This window comes from Eurypyga helias, unplaced genomic scaffold, assembly GCF_000690775.1.
Source record: "Eurypyga helias isolate BGI_N326 unplaced genomic scaffold, ASM69077v1 scaffold29534, whole genome shotgun sequence".
Lineage (NCBI taxonomy): Eukaryota > Metazoa > Chordata > Aves > Eurypygiformes > Eurypygidae > Eurypyga > Eurypyga helias.
The window spans coordinates 7,154-33,119 of record NW_010244827.1 but is presented as its reverse complement, the minus strand read 5'-3'; the positions used below and the strand labels follow the sequence as shown (position 1 = coordinate 33,119).

General features: G+C 42.8%; 1 protein-coding gene across 1 annotated transcript in view; it reads right to left on the bottom strand.

Moving 5' to 3' along the window:
• Positions 1–1,528: 1,528 nt before the first annotated feature.
• The window catches only part of OFD1 (oral-facial-digital syndrome 1), a 31,536-nt gene continuing 7,098 nt past the window's right edge, over positions 1,529–25,966 (bottom strand). The window contains exons 7-22 of the mRNA XM_010149893.1: positions 25,016–25,189; positions 22,944–23,050; positions 21,942–22,061; positions 19,179–19,252; positions 18,392–18,483; positions 18,108–18,297; positions 17,317–17,447; positions 16,863–16,974; positions 14,853–15,446; positions 13,986–14,118; positions 10,162–10,262; positions 5,661–5,780; positions 4,451–4,602; positions 3,370–3,540; positions 2,639–2,709; positions 1,529–1,574 (exon numbers count right to left, since the gene is read on the bottom strand). Of these exons, the coding sequence (XP_010148195.1) occupies positions 1,529–1,574; positions 2,639–2,709; positions 3,370–3,540; positions 4,451–4,602; positions 5,661–5,780; positions 10,162–10,262; positions 13,986–14,118; positions 14,853–15,446; positions 16,863–16,974; positions 17,317–17,447; positions 18,108–18,297; positions 18,392–18,483; positions 19,179–19,252; positions 21,942–22,061; positions 22,944–23,050; positions 25,016–25,189 (2,388 nt within the window). The remainder of the gene's footprint in view (positions 1,575–2,638; positions 2,710–3,369; positions 3,541–4,450; positions 4,603–5,660; positions 5,781–10,161; positions 10,263–13,985; positions 14,119–14,852; positions 15,447–16,862; positions 16,975–17,316; positions 17,448–18,107; positions 18,298–18,391; positions 18,484–19,178; positions 19,253–21,941; positions 22,062–22,943; positions 23,051–25,015; positions 25,190–25,966) is intronic.

Sequence of the window (25,966 nt, the reverse complement as noted above, 5' to 3'; positions counted from 1 at the left end):
GGTGTTAACAACTTTAAATGTCTTTTTGTTTGTTTGTTTTGTTAAATACTGAAGTCTAATTTGACGGTTTCAAAAGCGGGGCAAAGCTGGTCAGCGTAGAGCAAACGTGACGGAATAGCCTAGCGAACGTTCTTCCCTGTTGGATGAAGGAGAGCTGCCGACAGCGGCGCAGGTGATGTTCAAGCCCAGTGTCGGCAGAAGGGTAATAACAGAGGCAGCGTCTTAAAGCCTAATTCTTTTCTAATTCAGTGTAGCTATTACTGGGAGTTTCTGAAGTTTTGTTTAAGTAGTCTAATATTTTTATGTAAAGAGCATTAAATTTTGCTATGTATAAATTTTTGTAACCTAACAGTGAATCAATATTTTCTATCAGTGCCAAGGGCTTCCTGTAGTTACATCCGAGTGTTGAAATAAATATTTGTAGATAATAGACGACGCTTGTGTACACTTATTTGAAACCAGAGCGAGGGTGCTGCGCCCCGGCGCGCCACCAGGCCTTAGGCCTCCCTCGGAAGCAAAACACCCCGCGGGGATGGTAAGTTGGCGAGTGCTTCCGGTGTGAAACCGGGTGGCTGTTCCAGGCCAGCGCTACCGCTCCCCGACCTCGGGCAGGAGGGGGCTGTCCGAGAGACACCAGCACCGCAGCATGAAGCGGCGTGTAAAAGCGGCCTAGCCCCCAAGTCGCGGTTTCGCTCCATTTCCAAAACCAACGTTTGTTTCTGTCACCGCGCTTTGGGTACGCTGCGTCTTGACGTCCGGGGAATTCCCAAGACAGAGCTTTGGGGGTGGTGTTTTATTTTTCCTTTTGCCCCTGAATTCTGTCAAGCTTGGCTTCACGTTCACATAGTTAGGGCAGGAGGAGCGGCCTGGAATGCAGAGCACGTTGTAATATGCGCTGCCACCCAAAACGACTTCATCGATGCAGAACACTGTATTTTTACACTGTAAATAAAGTTCACTGACCTTGCCTATAATCTACCTACAAACTATGAAGCTTAAATAAAGATGAGTTAAGTAGCACTTTCAGTTGAATCTCTCCGTTCTGGGCTGGTTAACACTGACAGGGCGACACACGAGAGGCGGCTGCTCTCAGGCATGCTCGCTTCCCTGGCCGGGGCTCACCTTTAAAATCGCACGGCGGGGACCAAACAGTGCGTTCCCTGCACGCTCCTGCTCTGACCTGCGGCTTCCAACAGCTGGAGGGCTTGTTGGGGGGTAGCACTGCTCAGACAGCGGTTGAGGTGTGCAGGAATTCGGTGCCGAAGCCCACCTATGGGAACAGGCCAGGGCTTTGTCCTCCCTCCCGCCCCACCCTGGGCCTCCTTCGGACTAACAGCAAATCACAGCCACACGAAGTCCATGACGGAAGCGATCAGACAGCTCAAGATCCGCCTTGTTAATTTATAGTTACCGAGCCTGCAATCTTTGTGCCCAACATTTATTACAAATTCTTACAGAGAGAGCGCTGCTTTAAAGACATTTTTAGTGCAGTAATAACGATGAAAAAAAAAAAATCAGTAGCTGTTGTTCACCAGAAGCTTTCGTCCACGTCTCCATGAGAAATGCCTGCAGCACTGCATGGAGGGAAGGAAAGAAAGTAGCGTGAGTCCAGAGCAGTTTCTTACCTCAAGTACTTGTCCTGGAGAGAAAGCTGAAGTTTGGCGAAGCGCAAGAGCCTGCACGTCCTCGCCGGTGGCATTTTGTGCCCGCCCACGCTGCCGTTCTGCTGCTTCAGCAAACTGAAGGAAATAAATAAGCCTCTCGGGGTGAGGCTGTGGGCCATGTCGCCCACCAAAAGGCAGTCGCACCTCCCCACCCCTCCCGCAGCACCCCCCGGCAGGAAGAGCCCCGTACGGGTAGCAGCCCAGCAGCACCAGGCCAAGGGCCGCTCGGCCCAAGAGCCCCTGGAGGGTGCAGCTACACCCGTGTGAGTGGGAGCGGTTTGTCTGCTACATCGGCAAGTGCAAACCGCATCTGCTCCCACCCGGAGGGCTGCGGAGGCGCTGCCCCGGCTGCAGTGACTCGCACTCGCTGCAGCCACCCGCCATCGCTGGCAAAGGGGTGTGGGGTCTGTTTGAGGGCAGGAGTGGTCCAGGCAGAGCACAGCCAGGCTCGGTGCCAGTAACCGACCGTCTGCGCCGGGCAGCCCGGACGTGCACCCATGGGATTGTCACCCGAGACAACTCCCCCAGTCCCAGTCCCGCTCGCTGTGACAGAACCCAGAGGTGGTTCAGTGGCAGAGAAAAAGCCCCATCCCTGGGAGTGTTCAAGGCCAGGCTGGATGAGGCTTTGAGCAACCTGGTCTAGTGGAAGGTGTCCCTGCCCATGGCAGGGGGGGTGGAACTGGATGATCTTTAAGGTCCCTTCCAACCCTAACCATTCTGTGATTCTATTTGCCACAGCTACTGCAACACATCCCAGAATGGAGGTCCCAGGTCTGAATGGCACATAGTGTGTAACCTCCCTGTCCAAAACTGGAAGGACCCTCAAGTTTTCCTACACGTTTGCTTCCGATTACTTGTTTGTTTACATTATTCTGCTTCTTCAGCAGGCAGACACATCTCATCCATAACTCACACCATGACGACTTGCTGAGGCAGGGTAACAGAAGCGATTGACAGTCGTGTACAAGCCGTACCTGTCATCCTTTTCACTAGATGTCAGTCCCTCTGTCGGCGACGCTGCTCCTGTTTCTTCTTTCTTTAAATCCTGGCAGCCAACAGGAAAACGCACGTTCTGTAACTGCTGCTTAAGTCAAGGTTTAAGTGTCTCTCCCTAACGGCACCGGGGCCGCGGGGCACCCAATTGAGAGCAAGCAGAACCCTGTTCCTACAGATGCTGCCCTGCATCTGGAACAATGACGCTTTGGACAGCCAGGTTTGGATAACAATGGTGGAATAAAAGGATGCGGGGATCTGCCAGCCAAGTGAGGTTCCCCCATGCACCCAACCTGTTCCTCAAGGCCAAACGTCCCCTTCTGCCAGAGTAAATCCCGTTATCAGATGCGCTGGTGGAACACAGACCGGCCTACGGAGATCCAAATTGTTTTTAAACACTGCTTAAACTAAACACTGAGAACGTTTCCATTTAAACACTGCCCGGGTACCTAAAAGCCAAACACGTTAGCAGTCCCCCCCCAGCATACCAGGGGAAAAAAAGAAAATATAAAAGAGTTTTCAGGGGGTTTTTTTGTTTGTTTGGAATCAACACATTTCTGCAGTGCCAACCCCGACACTCATCTCTGCAGGTTGTTACACTAAGCTGCTCATCAGAGGAAAAAGGAAAGAACGAGAATATTGTTAAGCCTATCTTAGCAAGACATAAATTCAGCCCATAACAGTCCTGGGACTGGGTTTGGAGAATAATCACCTTGTTTGCCAGTTCCTGCTCTCTTCGCTGCTGAATTATTCTCATGTATTTTTCTAATGGATTTGGAGTAGGATCCTTGAAGTTATCTTCAGCACCAGGATGACTGTTCCCAAATTTTCCTCCCTCTTGATCTTCCTTTTCTTCATCTATTTTTGGCGAATCTTGGATCCACTTTAAGACACAAAATCAAAACTAAAAGTACTGATCAGCTCAAGAAAAATGCCTTTTATACCTGAACACCTGCACCACGTGCAGGATTTCACATCAACCTCGGTAAAAAAGCGTCGGCCTGAGCAGCATTAAATTTGTTACATGAAGCTATTGCTTCAGTTCAAAAAGTGACGTTCGAGTCCAAAAGTGACACCCCAGCCCTGCCTGAACGTCTGGGATGCTGCGAGGCCGGAGGCCGTATGGCAGCTGCGTGAAGAAGATGAGCTGACGGGGGTATGCGAGATTCCGGAAGGGGCGGGGCCGCTGGAGAAGGGGACAGCAGGAGCACATCTGGTCAGCACTGCACTGCATCCGACCAGCCAAGGATGAAGGGCGGGAAGGGGAAGGCAAAATGGGAGGGAGCAAACCCCAAGTTTTATAGGGTCCTAGGAAGTCCAGAAGACAACTTCAATACGTTACACCAGCTCAAAGGTGTTTAAGCCAACTCCTTAAGGCCTCCCTATAACTTCTACTTCCAAGACAGCTCCCTAGATACCCTGATACGGCTAATGAACAGGCGGACACGGATGTGTTCTGGTGGTGTCCCGCAGCAGCGGCCCGGACCAGAAAGCCAACGCTTGTTCCAATAGCCTGGTGACAGCTGCCTCCTAGGTTCTGGCAATAAAACTGTAGCTTCCAGTTGCATGAAGCATGGAAAAACCCTATCTGTTTCCAGTGAAAAAGCTACCTGGCGTAAGATGACATTCTAGCGAGGCTCTTTGTTGCCCAAGTACACCAAAGACCTCAGCCTCTACTACCTTCCCTTGAAGAATAAAACCTGTTTTTGACCAAGTAACACACACAGCAGCCCTAAGATACGTGGCGCTACAAAGCTGCGTTACCATCAGAAATTAGAATGCTACATCACCACCTCTTCGTTAAGCTTCTCCGCTTCTGTCTGCTCTCCATCCAAAGCTTCCTGCTGTTCTCCCTCGCTCCTTTCTCCTCTCGCTTTCCTTTCTTCTTCCAAGTTGTTCTCGACTTCTCTATTCTGTTCTTCTGTCTGCCTTTGATCCGGCACCGCTGTGTAAAGTTATTGCAACATCTGTGATTTGATTTACGCAGCTCAGTAACTGACTACAGCAGCGTGCAAATACGGAACAGGTTCCTGCACGACGTTAGTAGCAAGTGAAAAACAACTGGATCTATCACTTATACGTATACCAAAGTTGTCATTTTTGGTCATCTGGGGATGTTTCTTCCCACCTCTATACATTTTTAGTCTGGTATGTGACCCGCTAAGAGTTAAACAGTAGAGCCAGAGAGTTTACGAATTTCTCCGTGCACTTCTCATTCCTACCGTTGACCTTCTAATTAAGTCTCTGTTATCCTAAAGTTGGTGTTGCTACATTCTTTCTCTCTCTGCAATATGGGTTGGACAAGATTCTTCCTACTGATAAAGCAAAGCCCTTGAAGGGCCTCTGAAAGTTACCACAGGCCACACTGCTGATGTGAGCAGTGCACTTAGAAAGCTGTGCAAGTAGAACATAGTTCAGATAGTAATTAGATGGGCAAACGAAATACTGGGAATCGTTAGAAGCTAGAAAGCTCTTCTCTAATTAAAATAATCATAATGCTTCCATCTAGAACAATTAGAAGAGGAGCATATGCTGCACTGAAGTCATCCTCATGATGACACTACCCAAAGAATTAAAACAGCATTGTGGCGATACAGTTTGTGAACAGAGTCAAGAAAAATTAAAAGAATCCAGGTCAGCTGTACATACAAAACTTTAAAACATAGCAAAACCTTTTGAGTCTCGTTTCTATCAAGAGCAGAAATAAAATTTAATACTTATCCTAATGAGGGGGAAAAAAAAAAAAAAAATCACCTCTCCAGAAGCTGGACGGGGGGGCAATGTGTTTAAATCAACCCCAAATTTAACCAAAACCAGGGCGAGAGAGACCACCTTATGCAGTAAAGCAGAAGAAAGAGTTCCTTCCACCTTATTACTTAACTCGCACTTTGGGAAGCATTTCCTCTCCCCTCCCGCCAGCGTACCTACCTACAGAATGTTAAATATCTGGCTTTTTGTTTTAGACACGTGACACTTCACACGCTGCTGAGCCTGAGAACTCACCGAAGTCCTGCAGCGGAGTGGCTGTTGCTGGCGCAGTGGCTGTGACATGGTTTCCATTGACGATGTCCCCAGACGGATGCGAGGCATCACTTTCACACTGCTCTGGAATGTCCCCCTGATCTGGAGAAGAAATTCGAACAATGGCTTCATTATTTCGTAATTACAATAGTGGAGCACAGCAAAAGACACAAAGTGTGGGAATGGCTGAATTGGAACACATAAATATCAGCACTAATTGAGCATTTTCCCTTCAACTTGACCATTTCCCTGGGGGTTAAGAATTATCATAGGCTGTGCTTGCTGCTTTAATTGCAGGATTGTTAGTTTTGCAATGAGCTGTTGGAACACATCTGTTTACAAAGCCAAAACAGATTCACGAATAAATATACAACAGAAAACCAAAATGTTTTCATTTCTTTACATAATCAAGATACAGGTCACAGAGAAATTCCATGTCCAAGCTTAGCTCGGCCTTTCCAGGCACATAAAACAACCTTTAAGTACTGGATCACATGCTATTTCTTTCATTCGGATCCTTCTTCAGTGCAGAGGATGGATACCGCTAACTCAGATATTCTGCACTGTGTTTTTTTCTCCCTGTGTCACATGGCCCTGAACTTAGAAACACACAGCTACTGCACTTCACACCTGCGATCACTGCCACGACACTCAACTGCTCCCAAAGTACTTATCTGCAAGGTCTGCAGACTGCCATTACCTCCCTTTTACGGGAGAACTCAAAAAGAGATACAAAGTCTGACGTAGCCAACCTGAATACTCGGGACCATTTTCCCAAGCTTTCTACAGATACCTTCGATATCTCATTAAGTGTTGGGTGAAGGTACAGAAAACATCAATTTCCCATACTTTAAATATTATCAAGGTTTCAAGCAGTTTTCTTTTCCATGATACAATAAAACTAAAATATTTTGCACAAAGAGACAAGACACACAAACTGATCAGCCTCTCTCTCAGAATGGTCTGAATCTCTTCGAGTTAAAATTATTTAAACGAGTTACAGGTGAAAGCATCACAGAAAATCTCTGCCAAGCAGTCACTCTAGCACAGTTATGAGAATGTTTTCAGTTTCTTACAAGGGCACCAGGAAGTCCTACTAGCTTCGCCTAGGAAAGCAGATTCTATGTATGTTTTAAATAAGACCAAATTAATGGGTTATCACACAAAAGAAAATCTACTTTATTTTCTTTGCTCTCTCTTCAGGTTTAAATTATAAGGTTATCAACAACAACATTATTTCTGTATGAGGCATCAGTATGTTTCAGGGTATGCAATGTTTAAATAGTCAAAAAATTCCTTTCACAAACAGCTTCCTGTTAAATGTTTTATCTAATTTCTAAAGGTCTGCCAACCACAGCAACAAACAAACAAGAAACCCAAACTGACATAGTACAAAGCACCTTTACGTTAGCCATTCTGTAAAAGGAAAAAAGGTAGGGCTCTCGGTGCTCCTTCGTGTAGTGGAGAGTGGCAGAGATGCTTCATTTCCTTAAGACAAGCACATCAACTACAAGCAATTACTGCCAACAAGAATTCCAATCTTTTCTTGCTAGAGCTCACACAGTAGAATCATAGAATCATGGAATGGTTTGGGTTGGAAGGGACCTTAAAGACCATCTAGTTCCAACCCCCCCTGCCATGGGCAGGGACACCTTCCACTGGGTCAGGTTGCTCAAAGCCTCATCCAGCCTGGCCTTGAACACTTCCAGGGATGGGGCATCCACAACATCTCTGGGCAACCTGTTCCAGTGCCTCACCACCCTCTCTGGGAAGAACTTCTTCCTGATATCCAATCTAAACCTCCCCACTTTCAATTTAAACCCATTACCCCTTGTCCTATCTCCTTTACTCCATTTATTTTTTCTACTCTTATAAAGTTCATCCTTCATTATATCTTATTCTACATTTACTTTTTCGATTTTACATTCTTACACCCCACCCCCCAGTTCCTCCTGGGTTATCTTCTCCCCTTTCCAGCCATTCTGATTTCCTCCTACACACTGAGACTGCCTTTTGATGCAGTCTGACCCAACTAAAGTACAATCACCGTGTGCAAACTCTTACGGTTGCTCTTTCGACCACCACACATCACCACGCGATACAGTGGCAACTTACTTGGGCACAGCACCTGCTCAGTCCTGGCTGCCAAGAAAGGGCCGGTCGATTCTCGTGGGTGATAAAATAAAAAAGGAACATGTGACGTATTCCTAAAAGTCTCTCATACGAAACTAAACAAATCTAAGCCTAATTAAAATATGAGATGAGTTGAAGCCATCAGTGGCTACAGGCTCATGCACATTCCTATAATGCACGTAAAGCTGAGAAAACTGAATGAGATAAATTAAAAAACAACAAATGTACCCAGTTAAAGTTGACAGAGAAATGCAGGTAAGTCATCGGCTTCTGCTAGTTACCACTAAACATCGCCAGCACACTGGCTGTTTAAACAAACAGTATCCTTTTTGTTTGGCTGGTTGGCTTTTAAAACCCCAAAAGCCATATCCTCACAGGTTCAGGAGACTGAGCAAGGTCATCGCGCCCTGTTCCCTACGGCCGGACCACAGCTGGAAGAATAAGCCCAGCCTCAGCCCCAGGAAAACACTCGCACCAGTTCAAAGTATTTTCTTGGATGTCGGTGATTCCAACTCTCCCCTACAATACTTACAATCTCTTCACCAACTGTGCATGTGATTATGCCACCCAATGATGTGCCTCCACCCGTCTCCCTCCTTGACAGACCTAACAAGATTTGGGAATGGGCAAGGTGTTTAGCTTGCTGTTCACATCCTCCTCACTGATGGCTTCAATAAACCCATGATTTCATGGGAGATGAGGCTGCTCAGGTACAACACTTTTCAGCCACTTAAACGGCTAAGAAACAAAGCCAGTAACTCTGCTTCTACTTCTCTCTCCATATACAAATGGCTATAAAGTGAGATAACTTTTATCGTCCTCCTCCTCCCACAGCACTTCAGTTACAGCACAAGTTTTTGAAGAGTGACCCTGCAGGCTGGACTGCAGCATACAGAGAAGGAAACATTCTGTAGCACGCAACACAAACCACCACCTAACGACAAACTTCTTCCTGCAGTCAGCAGGGTGCAGAAATGTAAATAAACAGAATCACAGAACGGTTTGGGTAGGAAAGAACCTTAAAGATCATCTAGTTCCAACCCCCCTGCCAGGGGCAGGGACCCCTTCCACTAGACCAGGTTGCTCAGAGCCTCCTCCAGCCTGGCCTTGAACACTTCCAGGGGTGGGGCATCCACAGCTTCTCTGGGCAACCTGTTCCAGTGCTTCACCACCATCTCCCGGAAGAACTTCTTCCTGATATCTAATCTAAACCGCCCCGTTTTCAGTTTAACCCCGTTCCCCCTTGTCCTGTCACTACAGGCCCTTGTAAAAAGCCCCCCCCAGCTTCCTTGTAGCCCCTTCAGGTACTGGAAGGGGCTATAAGGTCTCCCCGGAGCCTTCTCTTCTCCAGGCTGAACAAGCCCAACTCTCGCAGCCTGTCCCCATAGCAGAGGTGCTCCCGCCCTCTGAGCATCTTCAGGGCCTCCTCTGGACTCACTCCAACCGATCAATATAGGTTGAGGGCTCCACAGCTGGATGCAGCACTCCAGGTGGGGTCTCACCAGAGCAGAGTAGAGGGGCAGAATCCCCTCCCTCGACCTGCTGGCCACACTTCTCTGGATACAGCCCAGGATACGGGTGGCTTTCTGGGCTGCCAGCGCACACTGACGGCTCATGTTCAACTTTTCATCCACCAGTACCCCCATAAAATGCTGATCTCCAAGAAAACAAAGATTAGAATAAAAATTCACGTGTCCGTAACCGAACCAAACGTTCCACATCTACTCAGAGATGCTGATTAATGACAGCACAACAGCGAGCATTCTTCACACATTCACACACACTTCTGAAGTAACTCTAATTCATGGTACTGCTAAAGCCTCTGTTACTGAAGGAAAAATCGGCAGGAGTAATATGCAATGGCTGCAGAAACTTACCTGCAGAATTACGACTTGGTAATACTGCTCCGATATCGGCCCATGATGGACACTCCTTGAAATTTTTACTTTAGGCAGCAAATACAACGAGCCTCAAGTTCACACACTAGCACACTTTGCCGCTGAAAAGACAAATAATCCTACCCAATTTTAAGACGTTCTGAAAGAACCGTCAGACCTACGCGCATTAATCAGAACCAGGGTACGAAAAACTTCTGAACAAGAAGCACGGTCCCAAATGGCAGAACCAGCTCGATTTTGGTGCCTGCTTATCATGACGCACCCTTCTCCTCTGAAGATGCAAACAGGGAGAAAATTAATCCCCCATCACCTGAGACAGCCTGTTTTTCTTATTTCCAACATCGGTCAGAATCTTTCTCTTCAGCTAGAGTCTTAGAGAAGCAAGACAGTTGTCCTACACCCTTTAAGCCCCGAGGTGTTAAACAAGCCCTCTAAAATGCACTAGAACTTACACTCAAGAGAAGAAATGTGTTCCTCAAGGTCCTCATACACCAGTTTCTCCGGTTTGGGGGTATCACTGAAATCCTGTTTATCTCTTCGTTGCTTACGAGGTCTGAAAGAGGAAGAAAGAACAGAATCAAATGAATATTTATAAACCCTAAACTTTTAAGCAAATAGCCATCTGAGTTTTAAATACCAGGATTCGTCACGTTAACAACAGACTGGACCAAACATAAACCCCACCCAACCGAACTACCCTAACTTTCTGAGTCAAAAGTTAAGGTATTTAAATGCATTTCCCTAACTTTCACCAAAAGTCAGCTCTATCTCTCTGATGCCATCTCCCTGCAGTCTTTCCCCAAGTCCTGTACATGACATAAAGGCACTACATTAAAACAAAATACACTCTCAAAAGACTTAAAAAGGAGTAAGAAAAAAGAGAAAGGAGAAATACAATGAAGTGTGACACTTTGTCAACTGAAATTAAGAAATTTTACTTTTTTAGGCTCTGTGTTACAGTCTAATTCCCACTTTGATGTTGTCTTAACAGATGTGATTGAAATGTATTAGGATTAGATGTCTGGCCAAACACAGACGCAGGGGTGAAAATCTGGGTGCTGTGAAAAATAGGGTTAGCGCCCTCATTCTAAATCCCCGTTTATCTCGTCAGAAAGATAATGTGCAAGAACAATACCTCCCACGTCACCCAGGCACTGAATTCTGACCAGAATGGGAACAGCGAAAGGCGTGGGGGTCACTAATGACATTCAGCAGCAGCACCACTTGACAAAGGAGCTTACTTCACACCAGCTGGTGCTCTTCACCATGGCATAAATACGTCTGTGCTTACCATTTCTAAGGAATTCAGGTCTTCTACGGGGCAGAAGTGGAGAACAAACCAAACATACCCCCCACAATGAGACATGTGCAATATAAAAATGTAAAACTGGGGACAAACAAGTAGATCTGCGTTGTCAGAAGGATAGTTCAGCAACGTCAGCAGGGAAAAATACCCCATAAAAAAACAAATACGACACAGTAAATGGAACTACAAGTTTTTGAACATCTACTTCATGCTTTTAGCCTTTCCTTCACAGAAATGGTTAGGTGTTAAATACAAGGTTTGGGGATGTGCTTGCCACTGTCTTCAATACTGTGTCCAGCAACACTGCTGGAAAGGCAGTCAATACAGCCAGCCTCAGATTCAACAAACTGGAGAGGTCTGCCTCATGGAGAGGAGTAAACACACGTATTTCCAAACAGTTTTTAAGATCCTTCCATCATAAAAAGTTGGCAGCCAAACCCCAGACTGTACCTAGCATCAATACTCCATAAAGCAGTACTGGTGTGCCAGTTAAGACAAAATGATTAGATTGCTTGAGTTATGCTTAAAACTTCGACTAAAGCTTAAACAAAAAACAACAACCACCATCTAAACTACTCTGTTGATGTCCAAAATTCCTTTTTTTGGCTAAAACTGGTAACAACCCTCACAATCAGTTTCCTCATCCTAAGAAAAAAAAAGCAATGGTTTAGATAATCATCTGCCTTATAACTCTAGTCTTCCTGTCTGTGTTTATTGGCTTCCTTCATACCACTCATATCTTAAAACATAAATAAACAAGGAGCTCCTGTAGGCACAGAGGCAATTGTTTTTCCCCCACTGACAGAGGTCTAACTCGTAACAGCTTACTGGTGTTACAGCATCATATTTTCTTTCTTTTCCTTTTAAAGAAGTTCCCATTGCCACTTAAAATCCAAAGTCATCAACTAATCCCACAATACATATCAATGATGTGGCATTTCCCTAATGAGAGTAAATAACTGGAAAAGCCCACACATGCATTTCTCAAATATTTTATGTAACAGAAAACAGTCCAAGGCACAAGAAATTAAAAAAATACTCCACAGAAGAATGTTTTCCCTTTAAGAAAGTCTTGGGAAAGCAGCAAGTTCAAGAAAATTATTTGGTATAAGGGACCTCATACCCTTACTTTTTCCAAGGGACCCAAGGAAGCAACTACAACCTGTAACAAGCCAGGGTCTGGGCACAACTTGCTCATACTGTTCACACTTCAGGCAGCGTGGGCTCTACAACATCCTCCAAAGAAGCACAGTCCCTCACACTATTAGAGCATTTTCCCTTATCACCTTAACATGCAGGTTAGCACTGAACCTTCACTGGGTAGGGTCTGTCACAGGAACACAGGAAATCAGGGACCTACTGTAGAACACGTGAATGAGCAGGGAAAGACAAGACTGCCACTTAAAGGAACTAACTTCATAGCCCCTAGAAATCCCAACACCTTCTTTTCAAGGCCAATAGCACTCTCCCCAGATTCTAACCACCAAAGAGACCTTCTCTATATTAAATGTACATTGAGGACGTCATCACAACAAAATAAGAAAGCCTGGTAGAGCTGCCCAGGACAAGCTCTTTCTTCAGCCACCAGATTTGGAATGATGGCTAGCAGGTTAAGGCCAATTCAAGTGTCTCTTCTTAGGAGAGAAACACTAAGAACTTAAATACTCAAGCTTTTTCTGAAGACACCTATTCAAGATTCTCCGTTTTGGAAAGTGGGGGCACCAATGACCATTAAGAACAGAAGCATTTCATACATGGAAATAGGAGATACCGAGAGGAAAGAGAAGTCATTTTTATGCAGCTTCATTTTGCCAAGTTACTCATTTACTTAAAAGAGATCTTAAAGAAAAAAAAAAAAGGAAAAAAACAAAACCAAAAATGAAAGAAAGAAAAGTTCTGCTACCCGTCCCCTTACCACATGCAAAGGAAACTGGAGATTCCTACCCTGAAAACAGTTACACGGGCACATGAACAAGCTCTTCAGAGGAAAAATAAAAGTTAGCATTACAGCTTGTTAACAAATTAAGTGAGAATGTGTAACTGCCTGGCTTCAAATTCTCAAACAGGAAGCAGAAACTACCCAGCTTCAATCAGCAAGAGCTCATCGGTCAGGTGACAGAAGTGAAAGACAGAAAATCAGCCTGACCTGAGCCCAGGAACATCTCAACTTTGACTTGTATCTGTCAGGTGTGCCTTTGCAGGGACAGTGCACACCAAACGAATCCCCTCCTACCTACACACAGTAACAAAGCAGTGCTTACCTTGGCTGAAGCAGCATGAAGTGCTGGGAAGCACAGCTCTTAAACATTAACTAATATCCTTAAACAGCAGAATTTGAGCTAAGCTTCAGTGATGGGTATTTATCAATTTACTGGACCTGCATTAAACCAACAGGGGCTCCGGGTGTCCCACATTCTCGCTCTCCAAGTTCTTTTCATCCTTTGCCTAGCATTTTTCCATGGCAGTGGATTTTTTAGGCTCTGGAGCCAGTGCTGCCATTACCATTTCCTACCCCAAGAGAGAGAATCTTGGGAATAATCTTTCATCCTTGCTCAACTATAACAGTGGAATGACGCACTTTGTAAATCAATCAAGTTTAACTTTGTCACAGGTTTTTTTTTTTAATGTTGCATCACCTTGAGTTTCCAATGCACCTGAGGTTTAAGTATTTCCCTGCACATAACTCTGCACTGTGAGGAAGCAAATTTAACAGAGGTGAAAACATCGAACCGTATTTGCCAAAGGTGTTTGGATTTGGGCAGGTGGGGAATGTTTGATTTTTTTTTTAATAACTAAGTTCCTCTTGAGGCACGATATTCAAGAAGGAAAATCCTTACCCATCCTTAGGAAACTTCTGACTTCTAAGATTAATGGCTTACACCAATTGTAAAAGCAGCTATCGCCATGAACAGCTAGACAAGCGTTTCTTTAAAAAGCAGGTTAGAAATGTTGCTCTGTAAATGATGTTACCTGATTTTCTGGCCATGGCTGGATGGTGAGGAAGAAACAGACTCAGAAGATGAAAGAGGACGTGGCTTTGAAATGGGAGAAAGCACTTGGTCAACACTCTGCTGCGAAGAGGCGAGGTACGAGCCACTGATGTCTGCAGAATAAAAACCCCACAATTCGTGTTAGTCCGTTATTTGTCCCACCATTGCTCAGACAAGGCTGGTTGATACAGCACAGGCACCACTGGGCTGTGCAGGCACCACTGCCACAGGGCAAGTAACATCCAGATCTTAACATGGACTTTCTTGTACTGCTCGTTTTTTAATTCATTTCTTCTTAACCTCTCTCTCCTGTGAGGGAGTTCTCCTCTACAAGCTTTCACCATCATAAACTTATTCCTCACAAAGCCTACGATTACCATCACCCTATATTACGTCTATGTTCCCCATAAACTGCAGCCCCTCTGTCAAAAACCAAGTAATTCCTCCCATGCTGGGTATTAGAAGAAGCAGGTACAGACCCATATTTCAAGCTAGGGATGGGCTTACTACCCAGCAAAAGGTAATTCCTGAGGTCTCCCAAAGGCCATTCTTCATTAGGAAATTTAACCTACAGCTACACCTGTAGTTACACCTGAATTATATGGCGTATTCTCATCTTTAAAGTGACCCGAACTCGGTGTGTTTAGCATCCCTCAACGTATCTCTCCCATACTCGTGTCCATGAAGAAGCAACACTCTGAGCAGGTAGCCAATTTTGCCGCTGAATTCTCCTGCCCCTTAGCCAATGGGTGAAAGACTACCACTGCGACATCTTTCCCTTCCCACAGTGCAAGAGGAACAATAAGCAAAACCCCAGCACCGCACCACATTAACAATCGTGACTTACCATCTGCAATTTTGTTGTTACCGAGATCTCTCTCCAGTTTGGAAAGGGGAGTAGAAGAAAGGCGTCTTGAAGGAGACGCTCCTCTGTGTGGTGGCGTAAAGGGGGTTTTAAAGACATCAACCTGCCCAGTCTTTTCGATGTATTTTTCGCCTCTTTGACTGCTCAGGGGGGAATGCTGGGAGCTGGGATTATCCTCTAGAAGTTCATGCTGGGTAGGCAAAGGGGACCTACCAACAGCACACTGCAGAAGTAAATGCATTCCGCGTGCAGCCGCATCCTGCATGACTCTGTGTTGGTAGTTCCTGTAGGCTTCTTCCAAATACTCTGCCTCTTTTTCTAGTTCTTTTATTCTAGCCCGGGTTTGCGCCATACACTCCAGGTCGGAATCCGGAGAAGCACTGCATGGCTGTACCTGCTGATGATAGCCAACTCTTGGCACGGCATTTACCTTCACCGCATCAGTCATCACCGGATTCTTCAGGAACATGCTATCCACATAAATATCATGAGGTACAATTCTGTCATGAGTGAAGTCAAGGACGGAGCAATCCACAAGTGAAGGCTTTGGATTCCGATACACTTCATTTTCCAGAGCTAAATGATGGCAAGAGAAAGTGAGCGACATTAAACAGGGGGAGAGGAAGACCCATAACGGAACAGAAACAGTAAAACAGAGCATTTAAATTCCTACTTGATCAAAATTATTTTAACATGGAATTGGCTTAAACTTTGAGATTTTAATGGGTTGTTTTAAATGTATTTTCAATGTAGCTGCACAGCTGAAAATTATCACTGATTTTTTAAAATAGATAATCTTTCCATATAAAACTACCCAAGTATGCACTCTACAGTGTTATTTCTTAAATTATGTTTAAACAAATAATTAAAAATTAAAACGTCAACACTTTGGACACATTATATCCAATCATGCTGTTAAAGGGTGAGGGACACAGGGCCGGCCACGAGTCTTAACTTTCCTTTGATTTAGATTAAAAAAGTAGCTTGGAGAAAAACAACACTGCACATAGATAATGTTGCTGGTTTTTTTTAATAAAAAGTGCTTCTCCAAAACTGTCAGTTAAATTGAAAGTTTTGGGGCTGTCTGCTTCCTGGCTTGCACCTGTCTGCTTCAGCTCAACAAAATGACCACCTTGTTTTTATTCTGTGTAAATGGTTCTTCAATAACATCCTTAAATCTGATGAAAAATAAATATCCCTGTGGAACTTTCAGTCGTTTGATTAAAATATGTATTTGCTATTTTGACACTTAACAAATTTCCAATTCCAAATGGTACCACTACTTGTACCATATTTATGAAAATGTACATATTGGTCTAGTGAACAGTAGGAAGTATTATATGTACTGGACTACGGTGTCACACGTGCTGCATATAATGTATGCTCATCGCAGAACTCAATTCCGCATTTTTAGATTAAATAAACTTTAATTTATCATACTTGATTATCAGCAATTTGATAGATAGGCATCTTTAGAACTACATTTTTTCAGCAGACTCAATTACTCTCCCCAAGTGCCTCTCTCTTCCTAATGTCCACAGGAGGTGCACAAGTTGTTAGCCTTGACAACAACTGTTTAAAAAATTAGATTTAAATTTGTAAGGTATACAATACCATTTCAAATTGATTCTTATTATTATTATGAACATTCAAGAATCAAAACACATTAAAACAGAACTCGCCTCCTGGAAAACGGTGATTATGTTATCACCAAACACAAATGTCTTCATACTGAGGAAAAACAGACAAGAAAAACATGCAAATATTCAGGAAGAGGTGTTCTCCCTTCCTCTTATGTTTGTTTTCTGGAAGGAAGGGAAGTTGTAATGTGTCTGCTTTTTCAATTGGACTTTTAAATCAATTCTGATTTTAAACTTGCGATCAGTGGTATATCAGTTCTATGCAACTGCAGCTTTTTTAAGCTCCTGGAAATTCTTATACTGTTTAGGTACGGGAACCTCACAAAGGACTGCTCTGGCATAAGATACAAACCTGCCTGTGTTTGTTTCACCTGCAGTTTCAGTTCTTCAACCTGCACATTTAACTTCCAGACAGTAGCTTCAGAGTCCAACAGTTGGGTCTTTAACTGGGCACAACGCTCAACCTATAGGAAATCGAGAGAAAACCAAAACCCAGCATAGTTCAAGCAAAAAGAGTAATTTCAACTGGCTGAAACGCTTCTTTCTAAATGCTTTTCAGGTCCAGCCAAACCATACACATAGTATCCTACTGAAAAACAGTGCTGGCAATGTAATGACTTGGAAAGAGTATTTTGGGTCGTTTTTTAGTGTTGTTTTGTTTTTTCTTTAGAGTTGTTTACGTAAAAGTAAGCAGAGTACAAACTGTCTGATAACTACATGCTGAACAGCATGAACAGGTACATAGATAAACGTGAACAAGATGACAGGAAGAAGTTACTCAAATTATTTAAAAAACAATAATTTACCTCACTTTGTAGCTGCTTTTCTAAAATTTGCCTCTGACTTTCAAATTCATCCAGCGCCAACTTCCTAGAACGTTCCACTCTCCTCAGCTCCACTTGGCATGCCAGGTGCTCTGCCGAGGGCTGGGATAGCTCTACCCAGAAAGAGAAATACTCAGATACTCAGCTGTAGAATAACCAGTGTGCACTTTTCTACATGATACCTCTTCAAAATGTAAAGCTGATTTGTTTTTAGGACATAAGGCTTTGATTGAACAAAGTACTTAGAATTTTGGTTTTTTTTTTTTTTGTTTTGTTTTTTTGTTTTTTTAATCTTCTTTTTATCAAGGGACCAAAATTTTTGTTGGCATATTCATTTAAGAACTAGACCCAGACTGTCCTACTCTGGAAGAAAAATATGTATCTTATGTAACTGGGTGCACACCTTTACACCCCTGTGATCTCAAGCACACATGAAAATACTTGGCATTTTATAACTATAGTCAGGCAAGCACTTAAAAACAATAATGTGATGTTCTTTTACCATTATTAACCATACTGTGCTATAGTTAGGAAGAATGCACTGCTTTTTTCAAAGGGTGAAATGGATATTCTTCATATTACAGCTACCCCTTAATTCAGGATTCCTACTATACAGACATTTTGAAGAAAATAAACCTACGTCAAGGACTGTTTCCTTTTACACAAACATTAGCTGAGGTTTAATGCAAACCACTAGTAAACATAATACAAAGAATGTGTTTTAATGAAAAATTATTTCTAAACAAGAAAATTACTAAATCATTCACACTGACTGTCTCGAAGATGCTGGTTGTCACTGCGAGTCTCATCCAACTGTTGCCTAAGTAGTTTATTCTGCACTTGAAGCTCCAATTTCTCCTCTTTTAGCAAAGGATAGTCCGATACCTCTTTCAGTTTTTCTGTCAACAACTGATTCTGTTTATTTATCAACAGAACCTGGGCCTTCATGGACTCCAAATCCAGCTGCAGATAAAGAACAATGTAGAAGTTTATGAATTGCTGTAACTCAAATGCAATTATTAGAATATAGCTCCTTTAAATTCATGTTTACAATTACCTCAAGCTCTTTTGTGCGTGATACAGCTTGCTTGAATTCCTCCTTTTTTGAATTAAGAGCAAGGGCTTCTTCATGCAAAAGCATAGCTTTCTCTGCAGGGAGGATTACAAATGCTGAATTAAAATTAGTAGAGTATTACAGTACAAAACTGTATCAGCAAAAAAACAGTTTAAGCTGCTAAGCCAAACATTCAATTTAATTCAAGACATAAAAATGACTGAATGTCACACACACTTCCTCAAAATTAAGTAAATCACACTGTGTGCATACATACATACGCACACATATACTCCTTTAGAATTAAGTACATCAATTACATATGTACATGGTGTGTCATTTCTTTCACATGTCCCTAACTCTAAAGCCTAAAGATGTTATCTGTCCCAGCTCTCCTCCCCGAGCTTCAGTTAAACATCTTGTGCACAGCAAATGTGGAAACTGGCAACCATTCATGGGTTTGCTACCAGGCTGTTCCCAAGTTCAGTCGGAGAACAAATGGGCTAGTAGGACCTTAGAAGAAGATGGGAAACTGAAAATGCAAAATGCCTTGCAGCCCCTGTGCGAAGCAGCAGCTCACAGTTCCCGCTGCATTCTCAACAGCAAGGAGTTGCTGACCTGTCACTGGATCCTGCTACACGTTTTCAAAAAACTATTTTGATGGCTTTTCTGTCACTTATAGCACTGTTACTGAACATCATGAATGTTTAGTAGCAACGCTGTTTTGATACCTGTTACTAAAAGCTCTAGAGATAAACAGCTGCTTTATTAATCTCAGAGAGATGGTTACCTTTATTTTTTTTCTCATCTTCGGTAACTTTATTGGATTTGGCTATGTATTCTTCTTTTAACTCAAGCTGATATCTAGAAATAAAAAGAATTATGTATTCCCAAAGTACGTGTGTGTGCCCATGCGTGTACATTTGTGTAAATTCCAGTCTCTCCCAGACTAAACTATAATCACACAATTACTTATTGACAAAACTAGTTATTGCAGCACCACTGAAGTGGTTGGAAAGGGCCCTGACAATCACCTCATTCAACCACCTGCCAAAAACCAGGACTACTGCCAACTCTAGAGCAGGTCAGTTGTGGCTCTTCCTAGCCAAACCTCAAAGGGTGTGTATTCCACCACCTCCCTGGATGACCCGTGCCAATGCTGCACTACCCTCCCAGTACACTCTTTTTCCCCGCCACGTCCAAGCTGAATCTCCCAAGCCACAATTTATGGACCCTGCCATATGAACTCAGAGGTCATGTCTGGTAGTCCCCATAACTATCCTGACAGACCTTTACTAGGCCATCTCCACTTTCTTCATGACTTTCCTGAACTGAGAAGCCCAAACCTGGCCATGGTATTCCTAGCACAGCCTTCACCAATACCAGAAGGGGATAACAACTTCCCTCAGTATGTTGGCCATGCTGCTACTAGTGTCACCTGTCACGCTGTTTGCCTTATTTGCCAGAGCATGCTGCTGGCTCATAGTCAACCTGGATGTAACTCCCATGTCCCCTTCAGAAACATGGCTCCTCAGGCAATTCCCTTTCCCCATTTATACTACTTCTTAAGGATATTCTGCCCCGAACGCAGAGCTTTGCAGTTCTTCTTGTTAAAATTCCTAAGGTTTATGTTGGCACAATCCCCAAGTTCAAAGTCTGTCTGAACTGAAACTCTGACATTTGTTTTGGAAGCCACCCCTCTTAATTAAGCCTCATGTTGAAAGTTGTTGAGGATGCCCTGTGTCAGCATCCAGGTCACAGATGAAGGTACCGGACAGTACAGGGCCCAATACCGGCCCCCCAAGGGTTCTCTACCACCGGCCACCAGCCAGACACTGAGCACTGCCCAGCTCCTCCACTGTTCCCAGATCCAAAGTGATCCAACATTACCATTCAATTTTACTGGAATTTACAGGAGCTAAGAAAGCTCAGCATCTTGCACGACTGGGACATAGATTGTAAAGGTTTTTAGATCCTGCCATATCCATCCTCCTGCATTTTTGCAAATGGTCCAGACCACTCAGATCCTTCTCCCAGTTATGGCATTTAATATTTACCACAGAAGTGAAAAGATTCATTTTCTAGCAACCATTGTTATTTCTATAAAATTAAATGGTAGCTCTTTGGTACTTTTCATCTGAGCATTTGCAGCATGTCTGAAATATTTTGTATGTTGACAAAATAAGCTAAGCAGCAGTTCATCCTTAAAATAATTTGATCCTCTTCATGAACCAAAGGGACTTTACAAGCATTACTTGTAACTAGCTAGTATGGACTAGGTAAAATAAGACATCAAGGCGGGTTAATTAGTTGCATTTCAGTGTGCTCTGACAAAACCCTCAAATCCACTCAGTTTTAGCTGACACATCATTCTTATCAAAAACTACACTTTACATCTTTCCCCTGTAATTCAAATAAAGAGAGACTAGCACAGATAATGCTTATTGTTCACTGGCTTGCAATGAAAGGTAACGATACATCTGACATTTGGTCTGACTGCCTGACTGGAGCCCTGCTTCGTGCCATCGAACACGTGGGTAGTAACACGCCGAGAGCTCCCGCCTGCACTGAAGCGTCACGTAACCCCTTCAGGTGAGCAAGGCGCTCCAAGAAAGCGGGATGGCAAAAGTTTGGGGTATACCCACTGCTACCTGTCTGAAAAGCAGTCACAGGTGATGTCTTACGCTTTCAAAGAGAATCTCTTAGCAAACTATGTGAAACCACGGTCAGGCAGACAGTTGTCTACAGAAGAGGGTGATCCAATATCAGAGACTCCCTCTCCAAAAATGCGGTGGGGTTAAGGCAAGAGCAAATCTATCTGTACAATGGGCTAGTGTGCCCCTCACCCTTTTTCCAAGAAAAAGACCTATAACGTGTCTTCAACGTTAATTTCCTCTCCATGCCTATTCAACGTTCATAACATGGTCAGTTCTTTCGGCTGTGGTCAAAGAAAGTCACTAACACTGCTCCAAATCCGCTTGTCTCAACATACAAATAATGTCACATCTCTTTCCCACGTGGCAACACAGGGTAATGGGTATAAATTGAAATCATGGAGGTTTAGATTAGATGTCAGGAAGAAATTCTTCACAGAGAGGGTGGTGAGTCACTGGAACAGGTTGCCCAGAGATGTTGTGGATGCCCCATCCCTGGAAGTGTTCAAAGCCAGGCTGGATGAGGCTTTGAGCAACCTGGTCTAGTGGAAGGTGTCCCTGCCCATGGCAGGGGGGGTGGGACTAGATGATCTTTGAGGTGCCTTCCAACCCTAGCCATTCTATGATTCTATGATTTAAACTACAGCAACACTACAACCTGTACTCAAAACAGAATTATTTTCTCTAGCAAGCTTTTTCTGAACCTGACAGAAGATTTTGTCTTACTAGCAAAGAGCTCAGCAATAAGGTAAAGGATTCAAGCTGATCAAAACAAAAACGTGAGTGCAAATTTTCACAGTCCTTGCTTTGCTGCACTTTTCAAAAGAAATCCTATAGAATTTATTATTCTGTGTTCATGGAGTAGCACGTGTTCTAGTAGAGAGAAAAGAAAAATTTACTTTAAGAGTTCTGTGTTAAGCTTTTGGTCATACGTCTCCTCTATGTTCCTCACAGCGACCTCTCGACATCGAAGTGCCTCGTCAATAGCTTTATTCTTCTCTTCCTGAAGTTTCTGAGTGCTGAAATAGCCATAAATATACAGACATTGACTAGTTACAGAGCCAAAACTTCAGGTTTGGGTGCTTTTTTTTTTAAACAGTATTTAGAGACATCAAAGGGTACTGTGCTTGCTTGGAACATTGTAGCAATTTAAAATTATCATCAGACCCTGTCATTGTAATTCATTAAGAACAAGGGAGATGTGACACGAACTAAACTGCCCTATTTAAAATCCAGTACCAATCAATTATGCAGCAGCTATCCCGGGTTAACCCTAGCTCAGTTTCCCACACCAGTCTTCAGAGGAGACAGTGCCGAGCATGCTGCTCTACCAGCACCCTCTGCTGGCTTGTTAAAAAACCCCGAGTTTTGGTTAGCAGGATATTCATTTTGCCATAAAAAACAGATGACGAAGTGATGACATTAAGCAGTATTGCAAACCTGGCCAGAAATGGTTTAGTTATTTTTCTGTTTAAGCAAAGGAAACTAATCTTACTACAGACAAGTCAAAAAAATAAACCAAAACCAAACAGGACTAAAGGAGCAAAACATCATACACATGCCTCATGAATATTAGGATTACATACTGTGTTTCATGGGGCTTGGGTTTTTTTTTTCTGGTTTTAATTTAAGCACTTCAAAGCCAACATCTGACTCCTTGCCTCCAAAGTGATGCTGCACTCTTTTGGTTGGAGATGAGGAGTAACAGAAAAAACCCAAAACATCTTTTTGTATGAGGTATCCCTGGTAACAGCGACAGTACACAATACCGCTCAAAACGTAAACCACAACTTCTGGGATATATATTCTATGTCAGTGTCATAGAAGCAGCAACATCTTGAAGCATGCTTTCCAGAAAAGGGACAATAATATCATATTGTATGTGCCCTTCAGCAACTTACACTTCAAATGCCTCAATTCTTTGCTTCAGTTCGGCCTCTCTGGTCCTTATGGCTTCAATATCTTTCAGTAGACTTTGTCGCTGAGCGTATACTTCCTTTGCTTCTATCTGAACCACAAAATATTATCTGGAGTTTTACTTCACACTTTATACAGGCATCTACTGTTTAACATGTTCAAACTTCCAAGGATCTTCTGTGGGAATTTATCTTACTCCAATAAATATTACTTACACAGTCATAATATGAAAAAACAACCAGAATAACTTTTTTTTAATTCCCTTTCTCCTTTTACTCGAGAGTAAAAATGCTTTGGATGGACTCACTATTGGCTAGCTGTAAACACTCTTAAGAAATACCACTGACTAAAAACCTATGCAGAAAGAAAAAAATGTTTTAAAAAATTACAGAATAAACTTGTTCAAACATCTGAATTTTTTTAATAAATACCTTGCAAAACTGTTTCATAAAAATAAAATTGGAAAAATAAATGCCAGTAACTCCTAATAAAACATGATTTAAAACTAAATCAACTAGTAGTCCTTTTTTTGCAGATTTTGAAGTTTAACTTTAGAAATCAAATGTATTTGTAAAAGGGATTCTCCAAGTGATGAACATAATACCAAAAGTCACGTATTACCTTATTAAAAAAATAGCCTTTCTTGTCCTTAAGCACACAAGGCATTATTTCTGTCCAAATAAATAATAATTGCCTAAGAAGAAGAAAATTACTATTTTGCCATACGGGTGCTCGTACCACGTTTGCAAGTTGCTCACTTGACAGCAACAAAAGACATAACTGGTGTACCTGGTGCTAAAGATACAGCAGTTTGTCAAGTCCTGTTTCCTGGGCATGAAGTTTCTTAGTAAAAGACTAAAAGACCTTCTACCTTCAGTGTAAACAGACATCAACTCAGCAGAGCTCCCGCCCTCCGTTAAGGGAGTCCCCAGGTAAATGAAGCGTATGCTTTTCAGTGGGTGCAGAAGCTGGCCAAACATTCACACACAAAACTTGATGGGTATGTTAATCTAGTAGTTTCTTTTTAATTACAGGATTAATTTCATGCCCACTGAAGATTCATAGCGTAAGAGAGGTGGTTGTCTTGTAAGCTTCTAAGGACATAATCATGAAAGAAATTCATAGCATAGCCATAAAATGTTTAATTTTCAGATTGGAAGGAGGTCAGTGATAGAGACTGGTATATAAATCTCTATATAGAGACCTGTATGACTGCTCTGTTGAGCAATACCATGTGCTCTCAGGGGATTAAAAAAAACCAAAAACACAACATCAAAATGACCCACCACCACAACAAAAAAACCCAAAAATGTGGTTAGCCTTCGTGGATGGCTATTACTTGGATAGGAAGGTCTACTGCAGACAGCCAGGGGATGTCTAGGCAAACAGGCAACAGAATGGCAAGGCAACTATTCTACCAAAAACTGAAAAGTAACAGAGGTTGGGAGAGGCAATTTAGAACTATAGGAAAATTACTGTGTGCTGCAGTAACAGTTACTACTTGGGCAAAACACCAAGAGTCAATAGCCAAAAGGAATAACTCCTCAACAAAAGTGTTCAAAGAAACGAAGCAAGATGCTAGATTACAGGAAGGACAGTGGCTATGAATACTGTTCAACATATCACGACATAGAGAAATGGCAGTCATACCACCCACACTATATATTCCATTTAGTTTAGAGTCCTCCTTCGCAACTGAATTTATCGTATAACTAAAAGTTACGTTCAACTTTGTTTAAAAAAAAAAAATCTCAGTGACAGCAATTCAGCCAAGTTATTAAAACAGATTTAGAAGTATGTGTGACATTTAAATCCTTCAATCCTAGCTTGCAGAACTGTTCCTTTTCCAGCTAGCTCTACTTCGATATTTACTCATACGCATTCTTGCAGCTGCTTAAATGTGTTTTCCTGTTTATGAGAACAAAAGTAAACTCAGAGTTTTTGCTACTAAGCCACGTGAGATCTGAAGGTTAATCTCCCAAAGATAAAAGAACAGTTGATTAAACTCACTGAAACATTTTGTACTAGATTGAGAAAACAGTATTTGGAACGTTACCTCTTGTTGCTTTTGAAGCCTCTCAATAGCGTTCTTTTCACGAGAAATCAAGGCTTCAGACTTGGCTTGATGTGTCCTCTCTAACTCATGACGCAGCTCAGAGATTTCTTTCTGGGTCTGTGCTTTCTCCTCCATCTTAATCTTCGCTATTTCAACTTCTTTAAAATGTTCTAGCTTTTACATAAAGGAGGAAGAGAGGGTTAAGCAGGGCCATCTTCAAATGGACAAAGACAATCCCTCCTCAGACAATTCTAAATTTCACCCAGAAATTCTTGTTAGGAAGTGGTAATTCGACAAAAATAAATTACTGTGATAAAAGTTTCTTAGCAGCACATACTAACTGCATGTCTCTCAGCTCTCATGCATTCATCTGGCATCCAAAAGCCGATGGGACACAAAACTAATAGCTTTAGACAACAGCAAAAGAGAGGCCTGCGATGAAAACCATGCTGCAGGAGTGATGCCACTTGCAATGAAGCGATGCCCACACTCCTCAATTCCTCCTCTGCCAGCATCTCTGTTCCTGCCCCTTTTCCCAAGGGCCATTTCTGACTGGCAGAAGCAGACCCGTCCTGAATTGCTGAGGAACAACAGAAATGCACCTGGGCACACAAAGGAAGTGCTGAACATGTAAAAAACACAGAACATGTAACTCCACACAAAGAGAGTTACAGAATGAGAAGTCCTGATTCACAGATGACTTAGTGCGCCTGAGAAAAAAGTAAATGCAGGCAAACAGGAAAGTATGCATCTTGCAACTGCACAGAAGAATCGTAGGGAACATGCCTCCGTGTGAAGCGCAACATATGCGAGAACAAGTGGGGTTATAAAGAATTACAATAAAAAATTGGAAGAAAAGGGAAATCAAGCATACAAGACAAAAAATGTGATAAAAAAAATCAGCAAAAGAATAAATAGAATGATAGAAAAATTGTGAGATTGGAGCAAAGG